The sequence below is a fragment of the Rana temporaria genome, chromosome 3 (assembly GCF_905171775.1).
Source record: "Rana temporaria chromosome 3, aRanTem1.1, whole genome shotgun sequence".
NCBI classification, from domain to species: domain Eukaryota; kingdom Metazoa; phylum Chordata; class Amphibia; order Anura; family Ranidae; genus Rana; species Rana temporaria.
In genome coordinates this window covers 97,338,328-97,365,956 of record NC_053491.1, presented here as the reverse complement: position 1 = coordinate 97,365,956, position 27,629 = coordinate 97,338,328, and the positions used below count along the sequence as shown (strand labels likewise).

Genomic DNA, 27,629 nt, shown 5'->3' with positions numbered 1-27,629 from the left:
TTTCTTCATCAATCATATTCAAATATTTCTGATCAGAATCAAATTTTGCAAGGCGGCCGAATGTAATTGGTGGCCACAAGGACATTTGCTGTCAGAGGCACCATTGAGGGTGTTGCAGCAGCTGATGAGTTTAAGGATGTTCAGATTACAGGCAAAGGCAGGACAAAGAGAAAATAGTAACTACTAGACAGGTAGGTTATGCTCTCTTAGGTAGATTCAGGTAGAATTAGGCCGACTTATCAGTAGATAAGTCGACCTAACTCAGAATCTACGCCGACGTATGTTTAAGCGTATGCTCAAACAGAGATACGCTTAAACATATCTAAGATACGACGGCTTGCGCCGTCCTATCTTAGATTGCAATATTTTGGATGGCTGCTAGGTGGCGCTTTCATTGCGGTCGGCGTAGAATATGTAAATGAGTTGATACGCCGATTCACGAACGTACGCCCGGCCGCCGCAGTCGATTTACGCCGTTTCCGTAAGGCATTAGCAGGCCTAACGTTATTCCACCTATTAGGTGGAATAACAATGTTAAAGTATGGCCGCCGTTCCCGCCGCGAGATTCAAATTTTTTACGTCGTTTGCGTAAGTTGTCCGTGAATTGGGATTTACGTCCACGTCGAAATCAATAGGCCCGTACGGCGTACTTAGCCACAACGCACGCTGGGAAATGTAGGCGCCCGGCGCATGCGCAGTAAAAAAAAACCCGTAAAAACCGTGAGGTCAAGCCTCATTTCCATCAAACACGCCCCCCTCCAACACATTTGACTTCGGCGCCCTTACGCCTGCCCGCTTTAGGCTACGCCGCCGTATATTAGCAGGCAAGTACATTGAGAATCATGTACTTGCCTAGCTAACTTACGGTGGCGTAGCCTAAACAGGCTAAGCTACGCCGCCGCAAGTTTAGGCAGATGTACTTGAATCTACCTATTTGTATTCATCTAAAAGTTTAGTTTTCGATTTTGGGTGCATCTTTAGGCAAGATGAATATCATGATAGATATTTTTCCACTAGAAGATTCCATTATATTAACCCATTATTTTATCAATGCTCTTAAACCCAACTGCAATATGGCATAAAAACTGAGCAGCTAGCCAGTCCTAATACAAATGTGATGCGATTTTAAAATTCATTTTGTAAAACACCAACCTGTTCTAGCTGAAAGAGATGTTGATTGAAGTAATGTTGTAGACGCTCATTGGCAAAGTTAATGCAGAATTGCTCAAAGCTGTTGCTTCCATAATCCTCGAAACCAAAGATATCCAGGACCCCGATGGAAAGAGTCTAGATATAAAAAAAGCAAAAAGATAATAAACTACAATAAGTGGGCAGCAGAGACTTGGTTCTTATTCCTATTTCCTTAGAAGGATTTTATACTATGCATCTTAAGTTTAAAACCTGATATTTCATGTTTTTTACCATTAGTATGAAATTGTTATTTTACTAAGAAATATTTAATATAGGGTGTTTCCATATAACTTTTGTTTGCAGAACATGCGTTTTTTTTGTTTTTAAGCCCTGCCTGCTCTCTTGTTGCCTGCTTTTGATAAACTAAAAATAGCTATGGGTGTCTATGAGCTAGTAGACAGGGAAGGGGCCTGGTCTCTCCTCTGATCATTAAGTGGTTTGTGTGCTATGAATACACCTGTAAATCAGCAGATGAAATTACATAGGCTACAGTTAAAGCGATCACACAACATGGTAAAACACGAGAACCGGTCTGTACAGTTCCTGTGGTCTTAGAGTTCCTAACTAATCAGAATCCAAGACACGGGATATTTATGTACCATTTGTTTTGTTATTGCTTTTTATTTTGTACTATGGGGTGGTTGACAACTTGGGGTTGACTTACTAAAAAAGTAAAGCTGTTCACTTTGCTAGAGCAAAGGAATTTTAACTTAGCTTAGTGAAAATTCACTCTGCAAAGAATGCCCAGTTACGTTTTGTTTGCACATGACTGGATGACAAAGTCAGCAGAGCTTCACCTCATTCACTAGTCTAAGGGAAACTTCCCCTGCAGACTAAACAGCCTATTTTCATTTAGTAAATCAGACCCTATGGCCCGGATTCACGTAGGAGAGCGCATCTTTGTGCAGGCGTAACGTATCCTATTTACGTTACGCCTCCGCAACTTTGACAGGCAAGTGCAGTATTCTCAAAGCAAAGTTGCGGCGGCGTAGTGTAAATAGGCCAGCGGAAGATGTGGGCGTGTATTATGTAAATGTATTGTGACCCCCACGTAAATGATGCTTTCTCCGAACGGCGCATGCGCATGAAAGTAACCCGCAAGAAGCCAATGCTTTCGACGTGAACGTAAATGACGCCCAGCCCTATTCGCGAACGACTTACGCAAACGACGTAAAACGTGAAAAAATCGACGCTGTTCCGACGTCCATACCCAACATTGGTACGCCTCATCTAGGCCTCATAGAGCAGGGGTAACTTTACGCCGGAAAAAGCCTAACGTAAACAGTGTATCTGTAATGCGACGGCCGGGCGTACGTTCGTGAATATGCATATCTAGCTGATTTACATATTTCTAGGCGTAAATCAGCGTACACGCCCCTAGTGGCCAGCGTAAATATGCAGTTAAGATACGACGGCGTAGGAGACTTACGCTGGTCGTATTAGAGAATTTTTTTTCGTATCTGATTCTTTGAATCAGGCGCCAAGATACGACGCCTCAGACTCAGAGATACGACGGCGTATCTGGGGATACGCCGTCGTATCTCCTACATGAATCCGGGCCTATGAGTGCATGAGACACACAGGGGTTGATTTACTAAAGGCAAATCCACTTTGCACTACAAGTGCACTTGGAAGTACAGTCGCTGTAGATCTGAGAGGAAGATCTGAAATGAGGGGAAGCTCTGCTGATTTTATCATCCAATCATGTGCATGTCCCCCTCAGACCAACAGCGACTGCACTTCCGAGTGCACTTGCAGTGCAAAGTGGATTTTCCTTTAGTAAATAACCCCCACAGAATACATGTTTACAAAAGGTGTCAGGCAAAGGTGACTGTATGGCCATCTTACAGCAAAGGCCAACCATGTGAATGAAACCCAACTATATCCACATCTCTGGCAGTCCGAGTCTTGGAATGCTGCAGCATCACTGCTCTGGGACTACCGCAGAAATGTAACCCTTCCAGGTAGGTCAATGAATGAGTTGTTGAATAAGGGTAACTGTCACAAACAAGAACAGAGAAAAGAGACTTCTTTTCTATTTTCGAAAAGGCTTTTATTGCCGAGATAGCCTCCAAATTGACGATTTACCAACATTTTCTGTTAACGTGACAAGTTAACAGTGAGAGTAGATACAGCCAAAAAGACAGAGCATTATAATCCTGAAAAAACTTCTAAGGCTATATATAAGAGATTTCCTTCCGCAAAGCCATTGTGTTCTCCAGCAAGGGGGCAGAGAAAGCCGTCCCTGATGGGAGAACACAGTGATTATTACTAGTGGCTGAAACAGCCACTAGTAATAATTGCATGTAAAATCCCACAGGCTGGTTGTATCCAAGTTGATTGATCAATCAGCCTGCCCATATGTAGTTCGATTGTTGGCCAGTTCCTGCTGAACCGGCTGACATTTCAATAGTCTATGGCCGGCTTTAGGATGAGATTGGGTTTGGTCCAAACCCAGAGGGAAGCAGTCAGTGCCCAATCAGCTGTGACCCGAGTGTCGCTGCACACACAAAGGGGAGGGGTTGCTTGGGATATCACTGACCTTATATGGTCACACTGGGTCAATGACATTTTTCTTTGTGTGCTAGTTCACACCAGACGCAGTTCTGTGTGCTTTTTTCTGCACTAAAAATGCATGCACAGTGTTTCCCATGTATTCCAATGGCTCTAGTTCACACCAGTGCAGTCAGTTTCCGGTGCAGAAACTGACCAGAACTTCCCCTGGATACCTTTGCTGCCACTGTGTTATTGCTGGGTGTCCAGGGTGTCCTTGAACCTATAAGGAGGAGTGGGCTCACTCCAGGCATACCTGTCCTTAACTGCTTGCCGACCAGCAGCCGCAGTTATACGGCGGCAGGTCGGCTCTGCTGGGCGAGAGCACGTAGCTATACGTCACCTCACCCAGCAGCCAACAGGGGCACGCGTGCGGGCCGCCTGAGGCGCGCACGCGCCCCCCGCTGGCCCCCGACTCCTGTGCGCGATCAGCGCCGGGCCCCCGCGATCGCTCGTTACAGAGCGGGGACCGGGAGCTGTGTGTGTGTGTAAACACACAGCTCCCGGTCCTGTCAGGGGAGAAATGCCTGACCGTCTGTTCATACAATGTATGAACAGCGATCAGTCATTTCCCCTAGTGAGTCCACCCCCCCTACAGTTAGAACACACCCAGGGAACATACTTAACCCCTGCCCCGCCCCCTAGTGCTAACCCCTTCCCTGCATTTTTATAGTAATCCGATGCATTTTTATAGCACTGATCGCTATAAAAATGCCAATGGTCCCAAAAATGTGTCAAAAGTGTCCGCCATAATGTCGCAGTACCGAAAAAAAAAAAAATCGCTGATCGCCGCCATTACTAGTAAAAAAAAAATATTAATAAAAATGCCATAAAACAACCCCCTATTTTGTAAACGCTATAACTTTTGCACAAACCAATCAAACGCGTATTGCGTTGTTTTTTTTATGACAAATATATAGAAGAATATGTAACGGCCTATACTGAGGAAATTTTTTTTATATATATATATATTTTTGGGGGATATTTATTATAGCAAAATTGTCACTCTATTATCGCGCAAAAACTAAAAAACGCAGAGGTGATCAAATACCACCAAAAGAAAGCTCTATTTGTAGGAAAAAAAGGACACCAATTTTGTTTGGGAGCCACGTCGCATGACCGCGCAATTGTTAGTTAAAGCGACGCAGTGTCGAATCGCAAAAAGTGCTCTGGTCTTTGACCAGCAATATGGTCAGGGGGTTAAGTGGTTAATCTATTCATTACTATATATGTGCTCCATATACTATAAATGTGCAGGAGTTCTGCAGTATACTGGGGTGCTGTGAAGTGGCCCTGCAGCGAACTCGTATATTTGCAAATGTGTGCAAACTAAACCCCTGGTTTTAATGTGAAGTGTTAGACAGTACAATTTGGTTTGTTGCAGGCTGGCTGGTAAGTGAGCTGGGAATTTTTCTTATTTTTTTACATATTCTCATCTTACCTGGCTTGCTTCATCCATTGCCTTGCTGTTGATGTTGAGAAGAGCATGGTTGATACGGAAGACGATCCAATCAAACAGGGCGCTGTAGAGAGACTTGGCCAAGGAATCCCTTACTGTAATAGCCTGGAAAAAGCACATAAAGGGGTGGTAAATTTGTTCCCACATACAACAAAACCTACAATCTTGGGAGACCGGAGAAAAAAAACTCACCTCTGGTAAACGATAAGGCAAGATGAGTTTTTCTCCAACTGTTACAGTTTTTCTTGTAATTAGAGCATCCAGTAGCATTTCTTCTCGCACCTGAAGTTTACATAAAAAGGATTACAATTTGCTGTAAATAGAAAAAGCCATTGGCCAGTCCAGCCAAAATTGCAATATCAGTTATAAACTTAGGCTGAATTCACACATGGTGTGGGGACAGGAGTTTTACTGCACTGTAAAAAATTGCTTTGTGTATCCCATTCACACTGCAACACAGCCCAAAACTGCGCCGCAGCGTTAAAAAAAATTGCAGGCATGCTGCATTTTATCGTAGTGCACTGTATAGAACTGCATGACACAGAAGAGAAGCACAATGCATCACGCCACTGTACAGCAACAGGAATGAAGTGTATTTTTTTTATTTTTTACTGATCATATACAAAAACAAAGAGAGAGAAAAAAAAGGGGGGGGGGGGAGCTGTATGATGCAATGAATCGCCACCACACTGCCCCCTACTGCAAATCGGAAAAGACGGCTGCCGAAGAGGTAAAGCACTCCATCAGTGTGAATTCACCATAAGAGGATACAACAGTGAGATATACCTTATGGATTTTACAGGCATGACCCTAAACAGAGTCTTGCAATTATTCAATAGCACAAAACAATCAACAGGAATAGGAAGACTCCTTGTAATGGCTTAAAGTGGATGTAAACCCACTCTCATCCTTTCTAAACTACTGCCATAGCGCTGATCTATAAGGATATAGATGCCTCATGCATGTATCCTTACCCATCAAATGTCTCCCCTCTGTCTGTTATAAGAACTGTAAAACTGCAGATTCTGTGGATGGAACTGTTGTCTGGAGCTCTGTGGGTGGAGTCGTGATGTCAGTAGACTCACCGCCCACCTCTACACTCCCCTTGTCAACATGCATTTTTTCCTGTGTATTCCTTACACTAAATTTTGCTATGATCACTAACATCCAGTCAAAATCCAGAAAAGTAACCACATGACTTCAGAAAAGGAGTGGGGGTGGGGGTGGGAATTAAAAAATAAATAGTCTCAAGGCTAGTGCATGAGATATGTAAATAACCTGTCATTCACAGCAAGGGGGAGGAACGGACAGAAGTTTTCTCCTGTTTGTCCATTTATTTCACTGAAAAATAAAAGAGGATTGCTCAGAGCAGAATTAACCTTTTGTGGCAAGACTGGGCACAGATGACAGGAAATATTTTACTCTACATTGTGACAGCAAGAAAGAAAAAAATAAAATAAAATCGGGTTTACATCCACTTTAATGGCTAGGGCAGTGCGCCTGACAACTCTGCAACAGTCTTCATGCATGAGTCAGAGAAGACACACAAAGCTGGCGGGCGAGTTCTTTTTTTTTTTTTGTTTAATTTATAGAGTAAAACTGATACTAAAGGAGAACAAAAATACCAAAAACACAATAAATACCATAACATCTCCATACAAAGTGTGTAATCAAAGTTTCTTGAGTGCAACCTAAACCAATTTTATTACTACAAACTGGGGGGGAGGGGGTATCATACTCTGCTAGCAAACAGTAAATTATCTGTATGTGTCCATAAGACAGCCTTTGTTTTGTACACAGTAACTGACAGTGAATCTTCTGTTTGGCGTCACTTTTAGATCCAGCCCAGACAGCAGAACGCCAAACTTGACTCTGAACGTGCAACGGCAATAAGCTGTATTTCTTATTAAAGTCAACTTATTGAATTGAAAAAAATCCCACAGGCTGGTTGTAGTAAAACCACATTGCATAGCATGTAGACCATGGAGCAATATAAACATTAACCATGACTATTGACAAAACGTATACAACCAGCATATAGAAAATAATCAGAGATAATTAAAGGAATTATACAAAATCAGCCCTTGCAGTGGGGTCCCCCCCTCCACTGCAAGGGTTAATACTTGTTTAATAATCCTATCTCCCTAGTCCAAGGAGGAAGGAGGAACAGGATGAGCACTGTCAGAGCCCTACAAAATGACCTCCAGCAGGCCACTGGTGTGAATGTCTCTGACCAAACAATCAGAAACAGACTTCATGGGGTGGCCTGAGGGCCCGACATCCTCTAGTGTGCTCTGTGCTCACTGCCGGACACTGTGGAGCTTGACTGGCATTTTCCATTGAACACCAGAATTGGCAGGTCTGCCACTGGTGCCCCATGCTTTTCACAGATGAGAGCAGGTTCACCCTGAGCATATGTGACAGACGTGAAAGGGTCTGGAGAAGCCTCAGAGAACTTTATGCTGCCTGTAACATCGTTCAGCATGACCGGTTTGGTGGTGGGTCAGTGATGGTCTGGGGAGGCATATCCATGGATGGACGCACAGACCTCTACAGGCTACACAATGGCACCCCTGACATTAGGTATTGGGATGAAATCTTTGGACCCATTGTCAGACCCTACGCTGGTACAGTGGGTCCTGGGTTCATCCTGGTGCACGACAATGCCGGCCTCATGTGGAGAGAGCATGCAGCCAGTTCCTGGAGGATGAAGAAATTGATACCATTGCATGGCCCCCACGCTCACCTGACCTAAATCCAAAAGAACACCTCTGGGACATTATGTTTCGGTCCATCCGGTGCCGCCAGGTTGCACCTCAGTCTGTTCAGGAGCTCAGTGATGCTCTGGTCCAGATCTGGAAGGAAATACCTCAGGACACCAACTGTTGTCTCATTAGGAGCATGCCCTGATGTTGTCAGGCATGCATACAAGCACTTGGGGGCCATACAACCTACTGAGGACCATTTTGAGTTGTTGCAATGAAATTTCAGCAAAATGGACTGGCTTGCTGCATAATTTTTTCACTTTGATTTTCGGGGCGTCTTTGAATTCAGCCCTCTGTAGGTGGATACTTTTCATTTCCATCAAATAATGTGCCATCCTTTCATTCCTAACACATTACCCAGTCCATATCCGTATAGATATCCAGTATGAGGTTTTTGCCCGTTGAGATCGGATATGGTTTTCAAAGTGTTCCTTTAATTTTTTTGAGACGTGTATATAGAGATATATATATATAGATATATCTCTCCCCCGTCTCTTATCTCTCATATATATATATTTTTATTTATTAGATAAGTGAATATAATATATAGGTAAGGAGAAAAAATAGTCAAGTTGCGCAAACAGCCCCACACACGGCTCGCATTTTGAGCATGTATGGCAGGTTTATTACTTCCCTATGCTATCTAAATAGCTTTTCCCGTACACACACTTAAATATTCAGATTTGTAGACAATTTGTCTAATATGAAAAGAAGTTTGGTTGTAAAGTCTTTGAAGAGATTGTAACAGAAATCTATGTAGCACTGTAATCTAAATTACAACCTGAGCTTGAACAGACAAGGGCCTCAGGCTAAAGGTAACCTGATTAAAAGGACCCTTCCCCCTTTAACTTCTATTTGTTCCATGTGCTTACCAAGGAATGTCCATTGACTTCACTTTTCTTACAACTTACTGCCTTGTAGCCTCTAGCCAAGCATGCTGATAGCATGCCCAGATAAATACAAGTAATGCATTTACAAAATGTTCCTTTGTTTTACATCAGTCTTATATAGGTGATCAGTGTTTGTACGGCTGCTGTGCTGTATGATAACCAAATGACATATCAAGCTAAAGTCTGCATCAAATCAAGCTAAACTATGTTTTAATACAGTCCAAAGCTGTCCATACACTGATCAAAACTCAGACCCTATAGGGACCGGCTGAACTTCAATCATGTGTAAGCTCCCCAGCTCAACAGAAGTAGATTTTTAATCAACTTCCTTTAAAAGGGACATGCTGGAAGATTTTCCATTGAGCAGCGGCTGCATCAGATTAGCAGCAATCATTGATTGGCTGACAAATTTTCTACTGACAGGGCCACCCATGGCTTCAATTTCAGCCAATTCAGCAGTAATCGGCCAAAATTTGAGTAGAATATGGCCAGCTTAAATTTCAAGATTTTGAAAAACCTGAGAATCTTATACTGTAAAAATAAGGGCAGCAATAAATTATCTTGATAACTACCGTATTTATCGGCGTATACCCCGCACTTTTTCCCCCTGAAAATAGGGGGGAAATCACGGGTGCGTGTTATACGCCGATAGTATACCTTGGGCTCAGAGGGGAAAGAGCGCTGCAGAGTGCCGCCGGAATTCACGAGCCGTCTCTCCTGTTTACTCCGCTCTAACGTCACACACACAGTCCCGCTTACGCCACCGGCATTGGACCAGTGTTCTATCAATCACAGGAGCTGGTCCAATGCCGATGGCGGAGGCGGGACTGTGTATCCTCCCCCGATCCGTACCCGGAAGTGACCACTGTGCTTCACGGAACGCTGTCCCCCTCTCCACAGCACCGGAGGAATATGATCACCCACCGCCGCTGACAGAGGCAGGGACAACAGCAACCCCAGTCCACCACCATCTGGACCAACAGAGCACCCACAGTGAGTGACACTTCTATATGAATTGCCTTTTTTATTAAAACAACGAGATTACTGGAGATGGGCACATAGACTGGAGATGGGCACATAGGCTGCATTTAGGCTGGAGATGGGCACATAGGCTGCATTTCGGCACAGATTAGGCTGCATTGAGGCTGCAGATGGACACTGACCACAAAATGTAAAAAATTGTTTTTTTCCTGAAACTTCCCTCTGAAATTGGGGTGCGCGTTATACGCCGATAAATACGGTAATATCTATGACTTAAATTTAAATTCACATGTGCTTTTCAATTCTTATTTTTTGCCCAAACAAAATGTATTAAAAAAAATCATTCTTTTTTTTTTTCTTGCAGGCACATTTTGTGAATTTTCACAAAAAGCTCCCCATACACTTAAGCCTCGTACACACGATCGGATTTCCATTGGACAAAGCATAGGGACTTTTGTCCAAAAGGCGCTGGCATTGAACTTTTATTGCATGCAAAACGGCAAAGAATTGTCAGCCAACAAACACGAAACATGTTTTTTCAGCTTTTTAACGCCACCCTTTGGGCAACTTCTGCTAATGTTGTGTTATGGTGAGCATTGCTTCGGAGCATGCGGGTTTGTACTTTGGAGTTTCGTCCGAAAGACTTGTGTACACACGATCGGAAAATCCGACAACACACATTTGTTGGCAGACAATTTTAAAGCGTGCTATCACACATTTGTCCACGGAAAATCCAACAACAATTGTCCGATGGAGCATACAAACGGTCGGATTTTCCCACAACAGCCAGTCATCACACATCTCCCGTCAGATAATCCGATCGTGTGCATGAGGCTTTAGATTCTGAAAGAAATCTGTAGGGTTAGTGGCAACAGCATATTTACTAAGCTAAATGAAAATTCACTGAACATGCTTTACTCTTTTAGTAAATCAACCCCAGCATTTCAAGTTTCTAAAGTTGTGGAGTAAAAGGCAGAATGCAGAATCTAAACAATTCACATTCAGGGAACTGGATATCTGAAGAGTTGAAGGAAACAAGAAAGCTAAATAAATACCATTTATGAAGTTGGCTACTTGGCCGACGCATATTTTGGCCTTACAGCTTATATCCACTTTTGCACAAATTACCGTATATACTCGAGTACAAGCCAAGTTTTTAGCCTATTTTTTTGTGCTGAAAATGCCCCCCTTGGCTTATACTCCAGTCACCCCAAACTCTTCCTCTACAAGTGTGCAAAGTTTGTTGGCCGGGGAGCACCGATTTTTCAAAGCCGGGCCCCCCTTCTATAGACTCCCAATGTTAAACGGTCATTTCTCTGGTGATTTTGGGGACCAAGTACCAGCCGGTCATAGGTCCCCTAGACCCGGGAACTTAGCACACATGTAGCCCTATTACTACTCTACAAGTGTGTAAAGTTTGTTGTCTGGGGGACCTACGGCTGGGGAGCACCGATTTTTCAAAGCCGGGAACCCCTTCCATAGACTCCCATGTTAAACGTCAGTCTAGTCATGGGCACAGTGAGGCATGCAGATGGACACCCTAGGCTTATACTCGAGTCAATACGTTTTCCCATTTTTTGTGGTAAAATTAGGTGCCTCGGCTTATATTCGGGTCGGCTTATACTCGAGTATATACGGTATATGTTTGTTATGTGTTCCCATTCACACAACAAGCCTACAATTTATTTTTTGAACAATGTTAGAGTGAGCCTGTCCCAAGTCTGTCCTCAAGATAAAATGAAGAAGCCTAGTCTATAAACCTTTAACTCTTTGTTAAGTCTCATACACACAATGAAAATATTGGACGAATTATCGTCTGTTTTTTTTTTTTGTTTTTTTTGCATGCTAGTCTCATATTGAACATGAAGAGGCCACTTAAAACGTTTGTTACCCCAACACTTCATATTCCTGATATGTGCCTCCTGTACCATGTACTTGTATGAGAAATGATCCTGTTCTCTTTGTATTGCTTCCTATGTGTTAAAAATCCCTGGTGTTCCTGCTAGTCCCTTTGCTTTCTACAGCCTTTCACTGGGAAGCTCAGTGTCCTGCGGCTTCTCCTCCCCCCAGGTCTTATGCAGCTGAGAACAGAGGGAATGTTGTCATTTTTTTAGATCTATTCAAAAATGTTTTGCCTTTCATATCCATTTGAAACTCATTGGGTTGTTTTACAAGGTGATCGTTTACAAGCAAAGAAAAGTGTAGCTAACCCTGCGCTGCCAATGTGAGGTGAAGCTGCTAACACGGCTGTTTTGAAAAAAGCAAAGACAAAAGTGGAAAAATGTGTAGCGCTTATACAATGTGAATCATAACAATAAACACTGAAAATGCAATGTGATAATTAAAGTGGAGGTTCACCTTAAAAACATGTACATACCATTCCATCCAGCATACTGCCGAGATGTACAGTATGCCGTTTTTTTTTCTTTTTCGCTGTACATACCGCCGTATAGCTATTCTCCCCCCCCCCCCCACTTCCGGGTAGTGGATCCCGTGGGACTGGGCATTCCTATTCAGAGACTAAGTGATTGACGTGATGACAAAAGCTTCCCCCCAGCGCATAAGCGCGTCACCAGTTTCCAAAAGAAGCCGAACTGCGAGTCGGCTCTATACAGCGACTGCGCACCGATGTTCGGCTTCTTTCGGAAACTGGTGACGCGCATTATGTGCCAGGGGGGAAGCTTTTGTCATCACGTCAATCACTTAGTCTCTGAATAGGAACGCCCAGTCCCGCGGGATCCACTACCCGAAAGCCAGGGGGGAAAATAGCTATACGGCGGTATGTACAGCGAAAAAATAAAAAAAACAGCATAATGTACATGTCGGCAGTATGCTGGATGGAATGGTATATACATGTTTTAGGGTGAACCTCCACTTTAAATATAACATATGATTATATAAAAAAGCTGAAATGTACAACAACTAGAAGTTGGGTAACAAAAATATGAAAAATAAAACAAAATCCATATGTGATGAGATTCCACCAAGTGAATAAGTGAAGGGTTGTCAAAACATAAATTAATAACTTCTTCCGTGTATGGTGATGACCCGCCACCAGTAGAAATGAAGGCTTAGCGGAACAAATGGACTTAGGGGGACATATGCCTCCAAAAGTCAAAACGAGCTTATATGAAGTATGGTTGCCAACAGTAGATGGAAGGATCATGCTATTATGCACATCGTGACCTCTGATGCGCAGGCGCCGTATAGAGCCGCACCGACGTTTGGCTTCTTTCGGCTACTCGTGACGCGCTGTATGCAACCGTCGGAAGCCTATCGGAAGCCTGTCAATCAAATAGGAACGCCCAGTCCCGAAGACCATACCCGGAAGCGGCGGAGAAGATCTCTCTCTAAAAACGGTAAGTACTGCTTCGATTTTAAAAAAAAACACCCGATTCCCCTTGACAAAATGAGCCTCAATCTAATGTTAAAAATAGTTTTTCGGGTGAACTCCCGCTTTAAGTTGCGAAAATTCTCGTAGGAGAGAATAGAACTTTGGACGTGATGTAATGTGCTATATTGTATTGTAATCTTTTGTTATCGTTTCTAATAATGCGTGGTCTTGGTCTTCCGATTTTTTTCAGGTGAATACTGTACTGATTAAATCAATATCGTACGTTCTGGTATTAAAAAGCTGTGTACTATTGATCAGATTATGAGACAATCGCTCCGAAAGCGGTATTTGTGTCCGACTTTCTAATCGGGTGTACTAGGCATTACGCTAGACAGTGTTCAAATCTAGTTACAATGAATAATGAAGGTCTGCCTACATAGTACAGACAGTTAATTATGGCACAACTGCCCAGCCCCTCATAAACAAAGACAAACTAGTCAGATTTTTCCTTTTTGGAGGGTCCAGAATACAGAATCTTAAAAAGACAGGCTGCAATTTTTAAATATTTTTTTTGTTGGTGCTAGTTCACACCAAATGCAGCATCGTTCAGTTCCGTGCGCTTTTTTTCTGCACAAAATGGCTCTAGTTCACACTATGCAGTCAGTTTCCGGTCAGTTTCTGCACCGGAAACTGACTGCATTGTGTGAACTAGAGCCATTGGAATACATGGCATGCATTTTTAGTGCAGAAACAAAGCGCACAGAACTGAACGGTGCTGCATCTGGTGTGAACTGGCCCTTAAAGCGGAGTTCAGTCGATTTTTATTTATTTTTTTAAAGTCGGCAGCTACAAATACTGCAGCTGCTGACTTTTAATATATGGACACTTAGCTGTCCAGGGCGCCCGCGATGTCGGCACCTGAAGCCAATCTGTCCCTCGGCTCTCGGGTGGAGGCGCAGCCATCTTCAGTAAGGGAATCAGGAAGTGAAGTCTTGCGGCCCTACTGCGCATGCGCGAGTCGCGCTGCATGATTTCACAGGTCCCTGCTGTCTTCTGGGACCTATGCGTCTCCCAAATAACAGCGGGGGGCGGAGGAGGGGCCGGACATGGCGTAGATAGCCGCGGAAACTGCGGCGATCTATGCCCGGAAGTGGGAGGTAAATATCTGGATTACACAGGTATCTGCTTCCCCCCTCCCGAAAGGTGCCAAATGTGACACCGGGGGGATCCAAAAAGCGCAAGTTCAATTTTTGGGTGGAACTCCGCTTTAAATTATGCCATGCCGATGGGGACGTATAATAAATATAAGGTAGGTCTTATCCCACTGTGGCTTCAAAAGTGAAAATGTTACTAATATTATACAGGATTTAAATAGCACCAACAGTTTACGCAGCGCTTTACAATATAAACGGAGACAGTACAATTACAGTAAAGTTAAATACAGAAGGAATAGGAGACGCACATTAACTAAGCCACAGAGGTGGAAGAGAGCTTTAAACAATTCCCCTCCCACTCTTATCCTAAAGCAGCAGACAGAATGCATCATGGGAACATACTACAGCAAAACAGCGTTCTCGTTAATGCTCCCAGATTATTACAGTATGCTAATGTGGGAGCCAGCTTTGCACATAAAAGGTTATGTGTAGGTTATTCATTACAGCAATCTGGGCCTGAAAAGAACAAAAGCATTTAAACATCTGGTGAAAAATACTGGATTCTAAAAACCAATGACACACATAACACATACAACGCAGATGTTTGAAAAGCTACCAGTGACCAGACAAAAAGCACAGTTTAATCTCTGTAGCTTTATACAGTGCATATAAAAAACGGGGAAAAAAAAAAACCTGATAGACTAACCGACACAAATTGTGAAAATGGCAACCTGGAAGGAAAGCAATGGAAGCAGAAAGAATTATTACAGAACACCATAGATAGAGGATAGGTCTACACAAGGCAGAGGCAGCGCTATCCCCGCCGTGTTAAACATGCAAAGCACATACATTGGAACCTTCAGAATGCAGGCATTTTTGCTGCAGGGAAATTGGAAAAACAGATTTTTGTGATAATGGAGCCCAACTTCAAACATCCCTATTAGATTTTATTTAGGTTAGAAGGGGCGTCGCGTTGCCAGGGGGCTTTTTAAAGCTGACTTTATGAGGACAAAGTAAGGAAGGAGACTTTCCACCTGACCCGGGCCTGTCAATGTTGGTAGACAGTATGAATGATGGGACGATGGGAGACAGAAGGACGCAAAAAGTCTCGTAAAGAGAGACAAGACTACTCTTAACGTAACCTACACATACACACACTTAAATCTTTTGTAAATTAGTACTCTTCTGTACTATGAACAGCCTCTGTAGAATAGCCAGTCAATTTGGGGAAGAAAAAAAAAACACAATGCTGCATCTGGTGAACAAATGGTATTCATTACAAGCAGCTTGCCAACAGACACATGCAAGCTTTAAAGGGGCAACATGATTATATGTGAATTATTCCTCTATTGCAAAACACACACAGACCACCTCTACAAATATTCCCCTACCAAGAGACAGCAGCGGGGAGTGGAAAATAAGTAGATGAAAAATCATTCTGGACTCACCTTCAGAAGATCAGATACAATGCGGAGCGTATCAGGGTTGGAAATGTCAATTGATTCATCTCTGTATGCCTTTCTCTTATACTGGATGTTCCCAAGGTGAAGGATGGCAGACAGGAGAGACACAATCCTATTGTGTGTAAAAAAAAATAAAAAAATAAAAATAAAAACACATGCAGAAACAATTTGTCAGAAGACGAAAAAAAAAAAAAATCATGGAAAACAGTTAAAAGGAGAATCTAGATTAGGATCACCAGGAAACTTACAAAATGTCAACTTGCATATTTACAGTTACTGTGAATTGCAAAATAACGACACTGAGAAGGTCATTTACATCTCAGTTCCCTACAAGCCTGAGTGGGCTGCCATTGCCCCCATTTAAAACAGATTTGGTCATCCAAAGCAAAAGGCAAACATGACTATTGGTGGCCATACATGCTTTGATAAATGACCGAAATCTTTTCTGACTGATCTCTTCCCAGAGCGAGACAGCCAGAGCGAGTGAGACAGAGCGCGCGCGAGAGCGAGATATTTACACACACACACACACACACACACACACACATTATATATAATATATATATATATATATATATATATATATATATATATATATACACACACACACACACACCCCGATATATATATATATATATATATATATATATATATATATATATATATATATATATATATATATATATATATATATACACACACACATATACATATATATAAAAGAGGGGGGAGGCAGTTAAGCGGGGCTTCCACCACTTTTGGGTGGATCTCTGCTTTAGGCCCCTGATTTCCAATGACAACCATTCATATTAGTACGACTTCAACGTAGTCCCTGCACTAATTTGGTCCAACTTTAAAGCAAGTTAACACAGGCATTCCCTGAAATTGCGGGGAAAAATTGCATCAAAATTGTGGCCACGTAATCGCAGCCTTAGGCCTCATGCACACTGGATGTTAAAATAACGTTATAAAAACGCCTGTAGCTTTGCAGTGAGTTTTTCCATGTTCAATGTTTTTGCTAGGGTTGTCCCGATACCATTTTTTTGAGACCGAGTACAAGTACCGATACTTTTTTTCAAGTACTCGCCGATACCGAATACGATCCGTTTTTTTAATGTCATGTGGCGGTATTTTTTTAATATTTTTTTTTTTACAGTGATTTTTTTTGTTGTTGTGTTTTTTTACATTTTATTTTTATTTTAAAATATTTATTGGAATTTTTATTTTTTTATCAGCCCTGTTGGGGGTCTTTGGTGAGATATCAGGGGTCTTAAAAGACCTCTGAAATCCCCCCTTTAAGACAGAGAAAGGGACTAAGGACACAGATTCCCCAGTCCCTTTCTCTGCAGCCTCAGCTGAAATGAATGGAGGGAAGATCCTCTCCATTCATAAACTGAAGCATCGTAAACACAGGTTACAATGCTCGGTTATGTGAATGGACAGAGTCAGAGATCACTGACTCTGTCCATTCGGAAAAGGTAGGAGCCGTATAAGGGAGAGAAGAGCGACACGGACGGGGGGAAGAGAAGAGCGACACGGACGAGGGGAGGGGGAGAGAAGAGCGGCACGGAGCGGGGGGGGGGGGGGAGAGACTGCACGGAACACGGGGGGAGGAAAGACTACACGAAGCACGGGAGGGGAGGAAAGACTGCACGGAGCACGGGAGGGGAGGAAAGACTGCACGGACCACGGGAGGAAAGACTGCACGGACCACGGGAGGAAAGACTGCACGGACCACGGGAGGAAAGACTGCACGGACCACGGGAGGAAAGACTGCACGGACCACGGGAGGAAAGACTGCACGGGAGAGGAGGAAAGACTGCACGGGAGAGGAGGAAAGACTGCACGGAGAAGAAGACTTGCAACTCCCCTGCCTGCCCAGGTATCGGCTGAGGCATCGGAGCATTTCCCCCTGAGTACAAGTACTCGGGGAAATGCTCGGTATCGGTACCGATACTAGTATCGGGACATCCCTAGTTTTTGCAATAGCACCTTTTAGTGTTTATTAGTGTGTATTTCCACGTTCACAGTTTTTTTTTTTAATTCTTCAATGGATCAAAAACGTTAAAAACTGGTGGCGAGTCGCGTTTTTGATCATTTGTCTGTGTTTTTTTTGGCGTTAAAGCGTTTTTGCAGCTGAAAAACTCCTCTCAGAACCCACTCGTTTTGTTTGTTTTTTTTTAAAGCCAAAAAACATCCCATACAAAAACTGCTGATAACAGCCTGTGTGCATGGACCCATAGGATAACATGATTATTGACTGTAGGAAAAAAACGGCTGCTGTAAAAACGTCCAAAAACCTCCAGTGTGCATGAGGCCTTAAAGTAATTTCCGTTTACTGGCCCTAAAACTGGAAAAATGCTTGATTTTCTATTTCATGTTCTCATTGCTTTCTACCATAGTATACTGCATATACAATGTATGATGCCCATTGGCAGATTTTGTTCTTTTTATATTTTCTGTATAACAAAATAACCATGATGGTAGACTGTGTATAGGATGCCCATTAGCATTTTTTTTGTTTCTTGTTAAATTTCCTCTAAAAAGTAACATTCCACTGGCGGGCTGCATTTTATACTGTACTGCACAGAGTTGCAGTGATAAACAATTTATTAAAACTGTAATGAGCTATACAGCAAAGATAAAAAAAAAAAAAAAAAAAGAGTATCGAGATAAAAAAAGAAAATAGAAAAAAGAAAATCCAAAGCCTCACCACAATCTGAGAGAGGCTCTAATGCACTTTAGAGATTGTATGCAGAACTTACTGTCTACGTGTAGCCGACAGGAAACCAACCATCTCCATTGCCAGCTGCAGTCGTTCAAAATCATGTCTGAGGTCTTCACCCTCCCCATTTAAGGAGTCCTGTAAAATTCAGATAAAGTCACAACTTTAGATAGTAAAAACAAGATCTCACTGTGCCAACTACAAAACGTCATTGTCCAGCACTGCTCAATAATCACAATGCAAAATATAAACAGTCATAACGTGAATGAAAGGCATAATAGAAAAAGAAGAGACACAAAAGGTGAACAAACTTCGCACAATCAACTCACTGTTTCATCTTCACAATCGTACTCTCCCCAGCTCTGTCTCAGCGGCTTATGGGTTCTCTGAAAATATCAATAAAAAATGAAATATGAAAATAGATTACTACAAAACGCAGGTAATCTGCTGTTACCTAGCAAGTCAATTCATTCTTAGGACCTGTTCATACTTGTCTCTTTTTTCCCTGTGCTGCAACATAAGCATTGCGGAAATCTCATTCAACACTATGTAGCCAATTCACATAATGTAAATGCCCTACAGCTCAGCACATACTGTTGAAAAAAACAGGATATGGAGTATATTTTTGTGTTAACATGTGATACAGGCCAAATATTTTGAATTTGTATATACACAAAAACACATACAACTCATTGCTGTGTACTTGTAATGTTTTCACATCATAGAAAACCTCCAATCTTAAATGTTCTGCCCCATCCTGATGGACTAATGAAAAAAAAAAATGCATATTACCAAAGTTAAAGCGGAGGTCCGCCTTAAAAGAATATATTAAAAGCCAGCAGCTATAAATCCTGCAGCTTCTGACTTTTAATAAATGGACACTTACCTGTCCAGGGTGCCCACGATGTTGGCAGCCGAAGCTGATCAATCACTCGGCTCTCGGCTGCCTCCACAGCCATCCTCAGTGAGGGAATCAGGAAGTGAAGCGTTGTGGCTTCACTTCCTGGTTCTCTACTGTGCATGTGCGAGTCGTGCTGCGCGTCCTAACTGGTCCCCGCTGTCTTCTGGGAGCTTTGTGTTTCCCAGAAGACAGCGGGGGAGGGACGGGAAAAGGCGCGACCCCCCGCGGGAATCTATGCTCGGAAGTGGGTGCAAATATAGTCTTATTTTATCCAAAATCATGCAGCTCTATCGGGGAGGAGGGTAGCATTAGATGCACTAGCAGATTTAGATGGATTTAACCAAAGCCAAACTCCAGATAACACTTCTTTTGCCCCTTGGCCCGGTTTTTCTCAGCAGGATAGGATGCATTAAGGTGAAAAAAAACCACGAACCTTTACAACCCCTTTAAGCAGTTACAGCAACCATTTTGATTTACTTTTGAAATAAAGGTTTAACATAAAAGCAAGCGACGCCATCAGTGTTGAATGGTTTGTCTCTACCTTCCAACTGCCACTTTTGCTGGACAGCTTGGTCTTTTACAGGAAGCATAAAAATAACACTTCCTGGATGGATGATCATCAGGTGAAAATAGTGTAAAAAGGTCACTAATGCAGCCATCAGATCTTATGCCGCGTACACACGACCGTTTTTCGGGATGTAAAAAAATGACATTTTTAATGATCTAGAAAAAAACAATGTTTTTTCAACCCGATTATTGTTAAACCGGCCTTGCCTACACACGATCGTGAAAAAAAAATGCTCTAGCAAAGCGTGGTGATGTACAACGCGTACAACGGCATTATAAGGGGAAGTTCCATGCGGATGGCGCCACCCTTGGGGCTGCTTTAGCCCATTTTGTGTTAGTAAAAGACGATTTGCGCTTTTCAGTCTGTTACAGCGTGATGAATGTGCTTACTCCATTACGAACGCTAGTTTTACCAGAACGAGAGCTCCCGTCTCATGACTTGCTTCTGAGCATGCGCGTTTTTTTAACGTCGTTAAAGCCCACACACGACCATTTTTTACAACGTTAAAAACGACAACGTTAAAAAACATGTGAAAAATTAGAGCATGTTCTAAATTTTTAATGGCCATTTTTTACGTCGTGAAAAATGCTCTGGAGCCCACACACGATCGTTTTTAACCACCTAAGGACCGCCTAACGATGATATACGTCGGGAGAATGGCACTGCTGGGCACAATCACGTACCTGTACGCGACTGTATAAAGCCCAGCGGTGGGTCGCGGGCGCGGTCCCGCGATCCGGTCCGAAGCTCCGTGACCTCGGCCGCAGGACTCGCCGACCCGATCGCCGCTAGAGTCCCGCGATCGGTCTCCGGAACTGAAGAACGGGGAGAGGCGTGTGTAAACACAGCTTCCCCGTTCTTCACTGTGGCGCTGTCATCGGTTGTGTGTTCCCTAATATAGGGACGCACAATCAATGACGTCAGACCTACAGCCACACCCCCCTACAGTTGTAAACACACATGAGGTCACACTTAACCCCTTCAGCGCCCCCTTGTGGTTAACTCCCAAACTGAAAATGTCATTTTCATAGTAAACAATGCATTTTAAATGCATTGTTTGCTGTGAAAATGACAATGGTCCCAAAAATGTGTCAAAATTGTCCGAAGTGTCCGCCATAATGTCGCAGTCATAAAAAAAAAACGCTGATCGCCGCCATTAGTAGTAAAAAAAAAAAAAATTAATAAAAATGCCATAAAACTATCCCCTATTTTGTAAACGCTATCAATTTTGCGCATACCAAGCGATAAACGCTTATTGTGATTTTTTTTACCAAAAATAGGTAGAAGAAAACGTATCGGCCTAAACTGAGGAAAAAAAAAAAGATGTTATATGTTTTTGGGGGATATTTATTATAGCAAAAAGTAAAAAATATTGCACTTTTTTCAAAATTGTCGCTCTATTTTTGTTCATAGCACAAAAAATAAAAACCGCAGAGGTGATCAAATACCATCAAAAGAAAGCTCTGTTTGTGGGGAAAAAAGGACGCCAATTTTGTTTGGGAGCCACGTCGCACAACCGCGCAATTGTCAGTTAAAGCGACGCAGTGCCGAATTGCAAAAAGGGGCCTGGTCTTTTACCTGCATTTTGGTCCGGGTCTTAAGTGGTTAATGACATAAAAAAAAAGTAATTTTTTACAACCCGAAAAACGGTCGTGTGTACGCGGTAGGGTTGTCCAGATACCGATACCAGTATCGGTACCGATACCGAGTATTTGCACTAGTACTCGTACTCGCGCAAATACTCCCGATACCAAAATAGAATACTTTTTTTTTTTTTTTTTTGTGACATCGAACACAAATTGGATGGCACCATTGGATGGCACTGATAGGTGGCACTGGCATTGATTGAATGGCACTCATAAATGGATGGCACTGATAGGTGGCACTGACATTGATTGGGTGGCACTGATGAGATGCACTAATAAGCTGCCTCCCTGCACTGATGCACTAATGGGCACTGATCTGCACTGATAGGTGGCACTGGCTAGCTGCACTTTTGGGCACTGGCACCGATGAGCTGCACTGACAGTGATCACTCCTTCAATGATATGTAGTTTTCCAGTACCGTATGCTAAAAAACAGCCCCACACCATGATGTACCAGTTCTTCATAATTCTAAAGAAAATATCTTTGGTCTGTATTGTGGTTTGAAAACGGTCACATGACATTAAAAAAAAGTATCGGTATTCGGTATCGGCGACTACTTGAAAAAAAGTATCGGTACTTGTACTCGGTCCTAAAAAAGTGGTATCGGGACAACCCTAGTACGCGGCATACGAATTTGTAAGCTGCAACATAATACATTATACATTTTTGTTTTGGGGTTCGAAAAGAAGCCACAATTCCATATGAAAACATTTGCAGTAACAAGCCTAACAAGTTACCAAATGCACGCAGGTGTCACAAACCCCGATATCCAGCTGCCTTTACTTTCCAGTGGTGGTGCTGAACCAAGGGAAGAACAGCCAGCAGTGCACAAGAAACAGCTGCTGCATGTAATCCAAACAAAATGTACAATTATTTCTGGTATTGTTCTTTTGTTGCCGTCCCTGAGGCTTTATTCCTAACTAGCTGAATACCCGGCGTTGCCCGGTCTTCCTATCTTAACCTTTTGGGGAGGAAAATCATAGTAATATAAATATACCCATCTTTTATATAAGGGTGTAGGTAAGGGTTAATTTAACTGTCATATATTTTTATTTGGCATATAAGTAATACAGTAGGTGTTTGTGATATTGTGCTTTTAGCAGGACAGCGTCGCGCTGATACTCGGCGACAGGGTGCCGAGATCTCGCCGACATCTCACACTCACTGGAATAGTGACAGCACATCCCAGCAAGCGCGTCATAGAAGCGACGGGAGATCCGACTTGGATTCCCGCCAATTCTACACGTGTGCGGCGTTTGTTATGAATCCTGAGGGGGAAGTCCCCGCCGGATTTTAAATAAAAATCCGGCATGGGTCCCCCCCTCAGGAGCATACCGGGCCCTTAGGTCTGTTATGGGTTGTAAGGAGAGCCCCCCTACGCCGAAAAAAACGGCGTAGGGGGTCCCCCTACAATCCATACCAGACCCGTATCCAAAGCACGCTACCCGGCCAGCCAGGAAGGGAGTGGGGACGAGCGAGCGCCCCCCCCCCCTCCTGAGCCGTACCAGGCTGCATGCCCTCAACATGGGGGGGTTGGGTGCTCTGGGGCAGGGGGGCGCACTGCGGCCCCCCACCTCAGAGCACCCTGTCCCCATGTTGATGAGGACAGGGCCCCTTCCCGACAACCCTGGCCGTTGGTTGTCGGGGTATGCGGGCGGGAGGCTTATCGGAATCGTGGTAGGTATCACATGGGTAGGTACAGAGCATGATGGGACTGTGAGGCCTATATAGGTCCGATGCAAGGCGCGCATCCGTCATTTCAGCGAGGAGGACCGGCGAGTCAACATCGGGAGAAGAAGAGAAGTGAAGAACATGACGTCACAGCGCGGAAGAAGACGTACAGCACGGAAGAAGGGACCGGACTGCGAGACGAAGAACCGGGGTGCGACGAGTCAACAGCGGAGAGCGGCGAGACCCCCCGGATAGCGGAGAAGACCCGTCGGGATAGCGGAAGAAGAAGAGCCCCGCCGAAGACGCCGGAGGAAACCCGCCGGGGGGGTGGGGGCTTTTTTAAAAGCCACCCCCCCCCGGCGGTGGAAGAGAACCAGACGGCGGCCCCCACCCACCCGAAGACGTCAAAGAAGAAGCCCCCCCTGGTAAAAGAGCTAATAAAGAAGACAGGGGGCGGCCTCCGGAGCAGAAAAATAAAATATTTTAATACACTGTGTGGTTTATTTGTGTTTTTACCACTTTTCTTGCAGGTGAATGGGTAGGGGTACGATGTACCCCATACTCATTCACTTAGGGTGGGGGGGGCCGGTATCTGGGGGCCCCCTTATTAAAGGGGGCTCCCAGATTCCGATAAGCCTCCCGCCCGCATACCCCGACAACCAACGGCCAGGGTTGTCGGGAAGGGGCCCTGTCCTCATCAACATGGGGACAGGGTGCTCTGAGGTGGGGGGCCGCAGTGCGCCCCCCTGCCCCAGAGCACCCAACCCCCCCATGTTGAGGGCATGCAGCCTGGTACGGCTCAGGAGGGGGGGGGGGGCGCTCGCTCGTCCCCACTCCCTTCCTGGCTGGCCGGGTAGCGTGCTTTGGATACGGGTCTGGTATGGATTGTAGGGGGACCCCCTACGCCGTTTTTTTCGGCGTAGGGGGGCTCTCCTTACAACCCATAACAGACCTAAGGGCCCGGTATGCTCCTGAGGGGGGGACCCATGCCGGATTTTTATTTAAAATCCGGCGGGGACTTCCCCCTCAGGATTCATAACAAACGCCGCACGCGTGTAGAATTGGCGGGAATCCAAGTCGGATCTCCCGTCGCTTCTATGACGGCTCTGTCTCCATCGCGGCAAGCCAGCTCGGTGCTGGCTCCCGCGATGGGGCTCGTAGGTGCTCAATCTCGCCGAGAAAGAGAGCGAGATTGACACAAAATCGGGTTCACCTACTGTATGTGTACCAGGTATTATTGAAATATCTCCAGGCGTACAGAAGTTATGTGGGAACATACATTTCCCATTGATTTGCATGGGACTTTAAACAAAAACCCCGACCCTCACAAATGGGGGTAGTTAAGGGATAAATTAACTATCCTATAGTTTAAGTGGACATATAAGTAACATATGACCAAGTGTTATCGAAATATCTACAGCCGTTTGGAAGTTATGAAGTAACATGTATTTCCCGTAGAGTTGAATGGGACTTTAAAGAAAAACCCCGACCATGGCAAATGGGGGTGGGTAAGGGTTAAACCACATATCCTATGTTTGTTGCTGACATATAAGTAACATGTGTGCCAAGTTTCATGTTAATATCTTTAGCCGTTTGGACGTGATGCTGGAACATACATACACACACACGTTGAGTTTTATATATATAGATTTTTAGCATTGTAATATGTGTAGGTCTTACCTGGTTCAAATAATGATAGCTCTCTGGCTGACTAAGATGAAATTCCATCTTCTCCTCCTCAGTCGCTCCAGCCAACAAATAGTAGAACACATGGTAATTCCTGGTCATATTGTACAGAGGATTTATTAATATTAAATTGATAAAAAAAAACACATACACAGAACAAAAAAATCAGACAGACTGAGGCAATGCGTATAAAAGATGCATAGAGGCCAACAGAAGTTTTGGACAAAGGACCCGGATAAATTGTACATGCCGCCACCCCCTTCACTGCACCATATACAGGATTATATACACATTTGTTCGCACAAACATGCACACAGTGCATCAGACCTGGCATGCGTGTCAATTTTATGACACGCATGCTGCAAATCCTTTGCAACACCAGCCTACTGGTGGAGATTTACTAAAACTGGAGTACACAGAATCTGGTACAGCCGTGCATAGTAACCAGCTTCCAGGTTTGTCAAAGTTCAATTGAACAAGCTGAAGTTAGACGTACTATGCACAGCTGCACCAGTTTTAGTAAATCTCCCCTACTATGTTGTTGATTTGGTGCATGACAAATGCACTTCACATGCGAGCCAAAAATATGTCGCAGAAACAATAGCTTATCAGGCACAGTGTCTTGTCTGTTACAAAACAGAAGAACAGCCCCGTCATTTATTCACACATAACTGTGAGTAAATAAACTACAAGTCCCATCTTCCACTATGGCAGATGGACTTGTAGTTCTTAATAGACTTCAAGTGCAGTAGTCAGCGCACTCAGTCCATTGACACCTCCTCCAGCTGGAGAAAGTGTCTATAGGAACCTGACATTGTACCCACAATCCACCGATTGCCAATGCAATGCTTTAAATGGTCCCGTAAAAAAAAAATATATATATATATTACTAATAATAATAATAATAATAATAATAAACCTAGGCTTTAGGGCTCTTTCACGCATGCGAACTGTATGTCCGCTTTTTCATTTCAAAAGGGACATACATTGATCCCTATGAGATTGCAGGTCATCCGTTGACACCGAATCTCATCCAGGTCCGCAATCCTCCGATTCTGCAGACGGAGGAAAACCCTATTTTTCCATCTGTCTGCGGATCGGATCGGGTGAACACGGACAGACGGTCCGTGTTCATCCGATCCCCCCATAGGGGAGAGCGGAGATCTAACAGGGCGGTCCCTGCACAGTGTGCAGGGACTGCTCTGTCATCCGCCGGCTCTGCGGGGATCAGCGGAGCGATCCCCGCTGAGCAAGCGGAGGTTCGTGGGGCGGCTCACCACGGATCCATCCCGTGTGAAAGAGCCCAAGGTGATAGGGCCACTATAGGATACACCTAGCCACATGTTGGGCTCCCAGCAACTTCATGCTGTGCAGATTGACGTTTCCGACATACCCACATTTTCCCATGTTGCATTTTAAAGCTGGATGGTACTGGCGCTCCAGTTGTTCTACATTAGTACCAGTTATAGTGTCAGAGTTGCAACATTGTAAAGTAAAGGGTCTCTAAAGACTTGTGGTCCAAAAACATTCGGACTTAATTGGCGTTTCTCTCTAATAATTCCCCTTATTTACCAAGCTGTTCATTTACACATGTTGCTCATTTAGAAATATAAATGTGGATAGATGTAACAGAAAGAAGGAAAGGCAGTCATATTGGCTTGTACTGTGTATTTCCCTTCCTTCCACTAAACTTTGCGGCCAGCATTTGTCCCAGAGCTGGCACGGTGGAGATCCCCCAGGACAGCCCTCGGGAAGTGGGTAGCAATGACTGTAATGAAGTTTCCGTTGCATGGCAAGACACCAAAACAGTGGCCTCAACAACCGAAAGCCACAAGCTTGGAAGATATTTTTAAACCACTAGCAATAGAAAATGCCTACACAGGTTCCTATCCAGCACTGCATAATAATATGTTGGCATTTTATAAATACAGCATAATATTCAGCATCCTGGTATCCATATTAACTATAGTAGGAACAGTTATCCGAGGCCAGCGGACGCTCCAGAAACATGAGATATTCATTCAACAGGATTCAATATATGAGGATTATACTGAACAGTGTATTTTAAAAGAAGTATGGATTAAAAAAAAAATACATATACATATACATACATACATACATACATATATATATATATATATTTATACTCGCGTAGATTAATGCAGCATTGATCTGATGCTGCATCTGTCCCCCACCGGCTTTGCAGCAATGACTGAGCGATCAAACACCGCTGACTGCTCAATTCTCAGATCTGCTCTGAGCACAGAGCAGTGTGTCAGTCAGCGGCTCTCTGCTCTCCCCTCCAGCGCTCACTGGAGTGCTGGGTTGTGTGTGGAGGGAGGGAGAGGGGCTGGCTCAGGCTCTTAGCAGAACGCCAAGGGTAGATGCCTGGACCAGCTGAGTAATTGATGAAAAAAAATTTTGGGTTGGAGAGTGGTTAGAACACCTGTCAGGTTCTTAGTTCCCACATTTTGGGCTGTCACCAGCACAGAAACAGAGGGGACATCTTCCAATGGGGACACTAGTTTTTGTGACACTGGTGACAACCAGAGATTCTTATACTTTGGTTAAAGGGTTTGTAAAGGTAAAAGTTTTTTTACCTTAATGCATCCTATGCATTAAGGTAAAAAAACATCTGACA

At 43.8% G+C, this 27,629-nt stretch overlaps 1 protein-coding gene across 4 annotated transcripts in view; it reads right to left on the bottom strand.

The window, feature by feature from the left end:
* The window catches only part of MYO9A (myosin IXA), a 179,995-nt gene that overhangs the window by 70,307 nt on the left and 82,059 nt on the right, over positions 1-27,629 (bottom strand). For all 4 annotated transcript variants that reach the window (XM_040343045.1, XM_040343046.1, XM_040343048.1 and 1 more), the window contains exons 5-11: positions 24,983-25,082; positions 18,845-18,901; positions 18,556-18,653; positions 15,776-15,902; positions 5,396-5,485; positions 5,186-5,308; positions 1,153-1,287 (exon numbers count right to left, since the gene is read on the bottom strand). In XM_040343045.1, the coding sequence (XP_040198979.1) occupies positions 1,153-1,287; positions 5,186-5,308; positions 5,396-5,485; positions 15,776-15,902; positions 18,556-18,653; positions 18,845-18,901; positions 24,983-25,082 (730 nt within the window). The remainder of the gene's footprint in view (positions 1-1,152; positions 1,288-5,185; positions 5,309-5,395; positions 5,486-15,775; positions 15,903-18,555; positions 18,654-18,844; positions 18,902-24,982; positions 25,083-27,629) is intronic.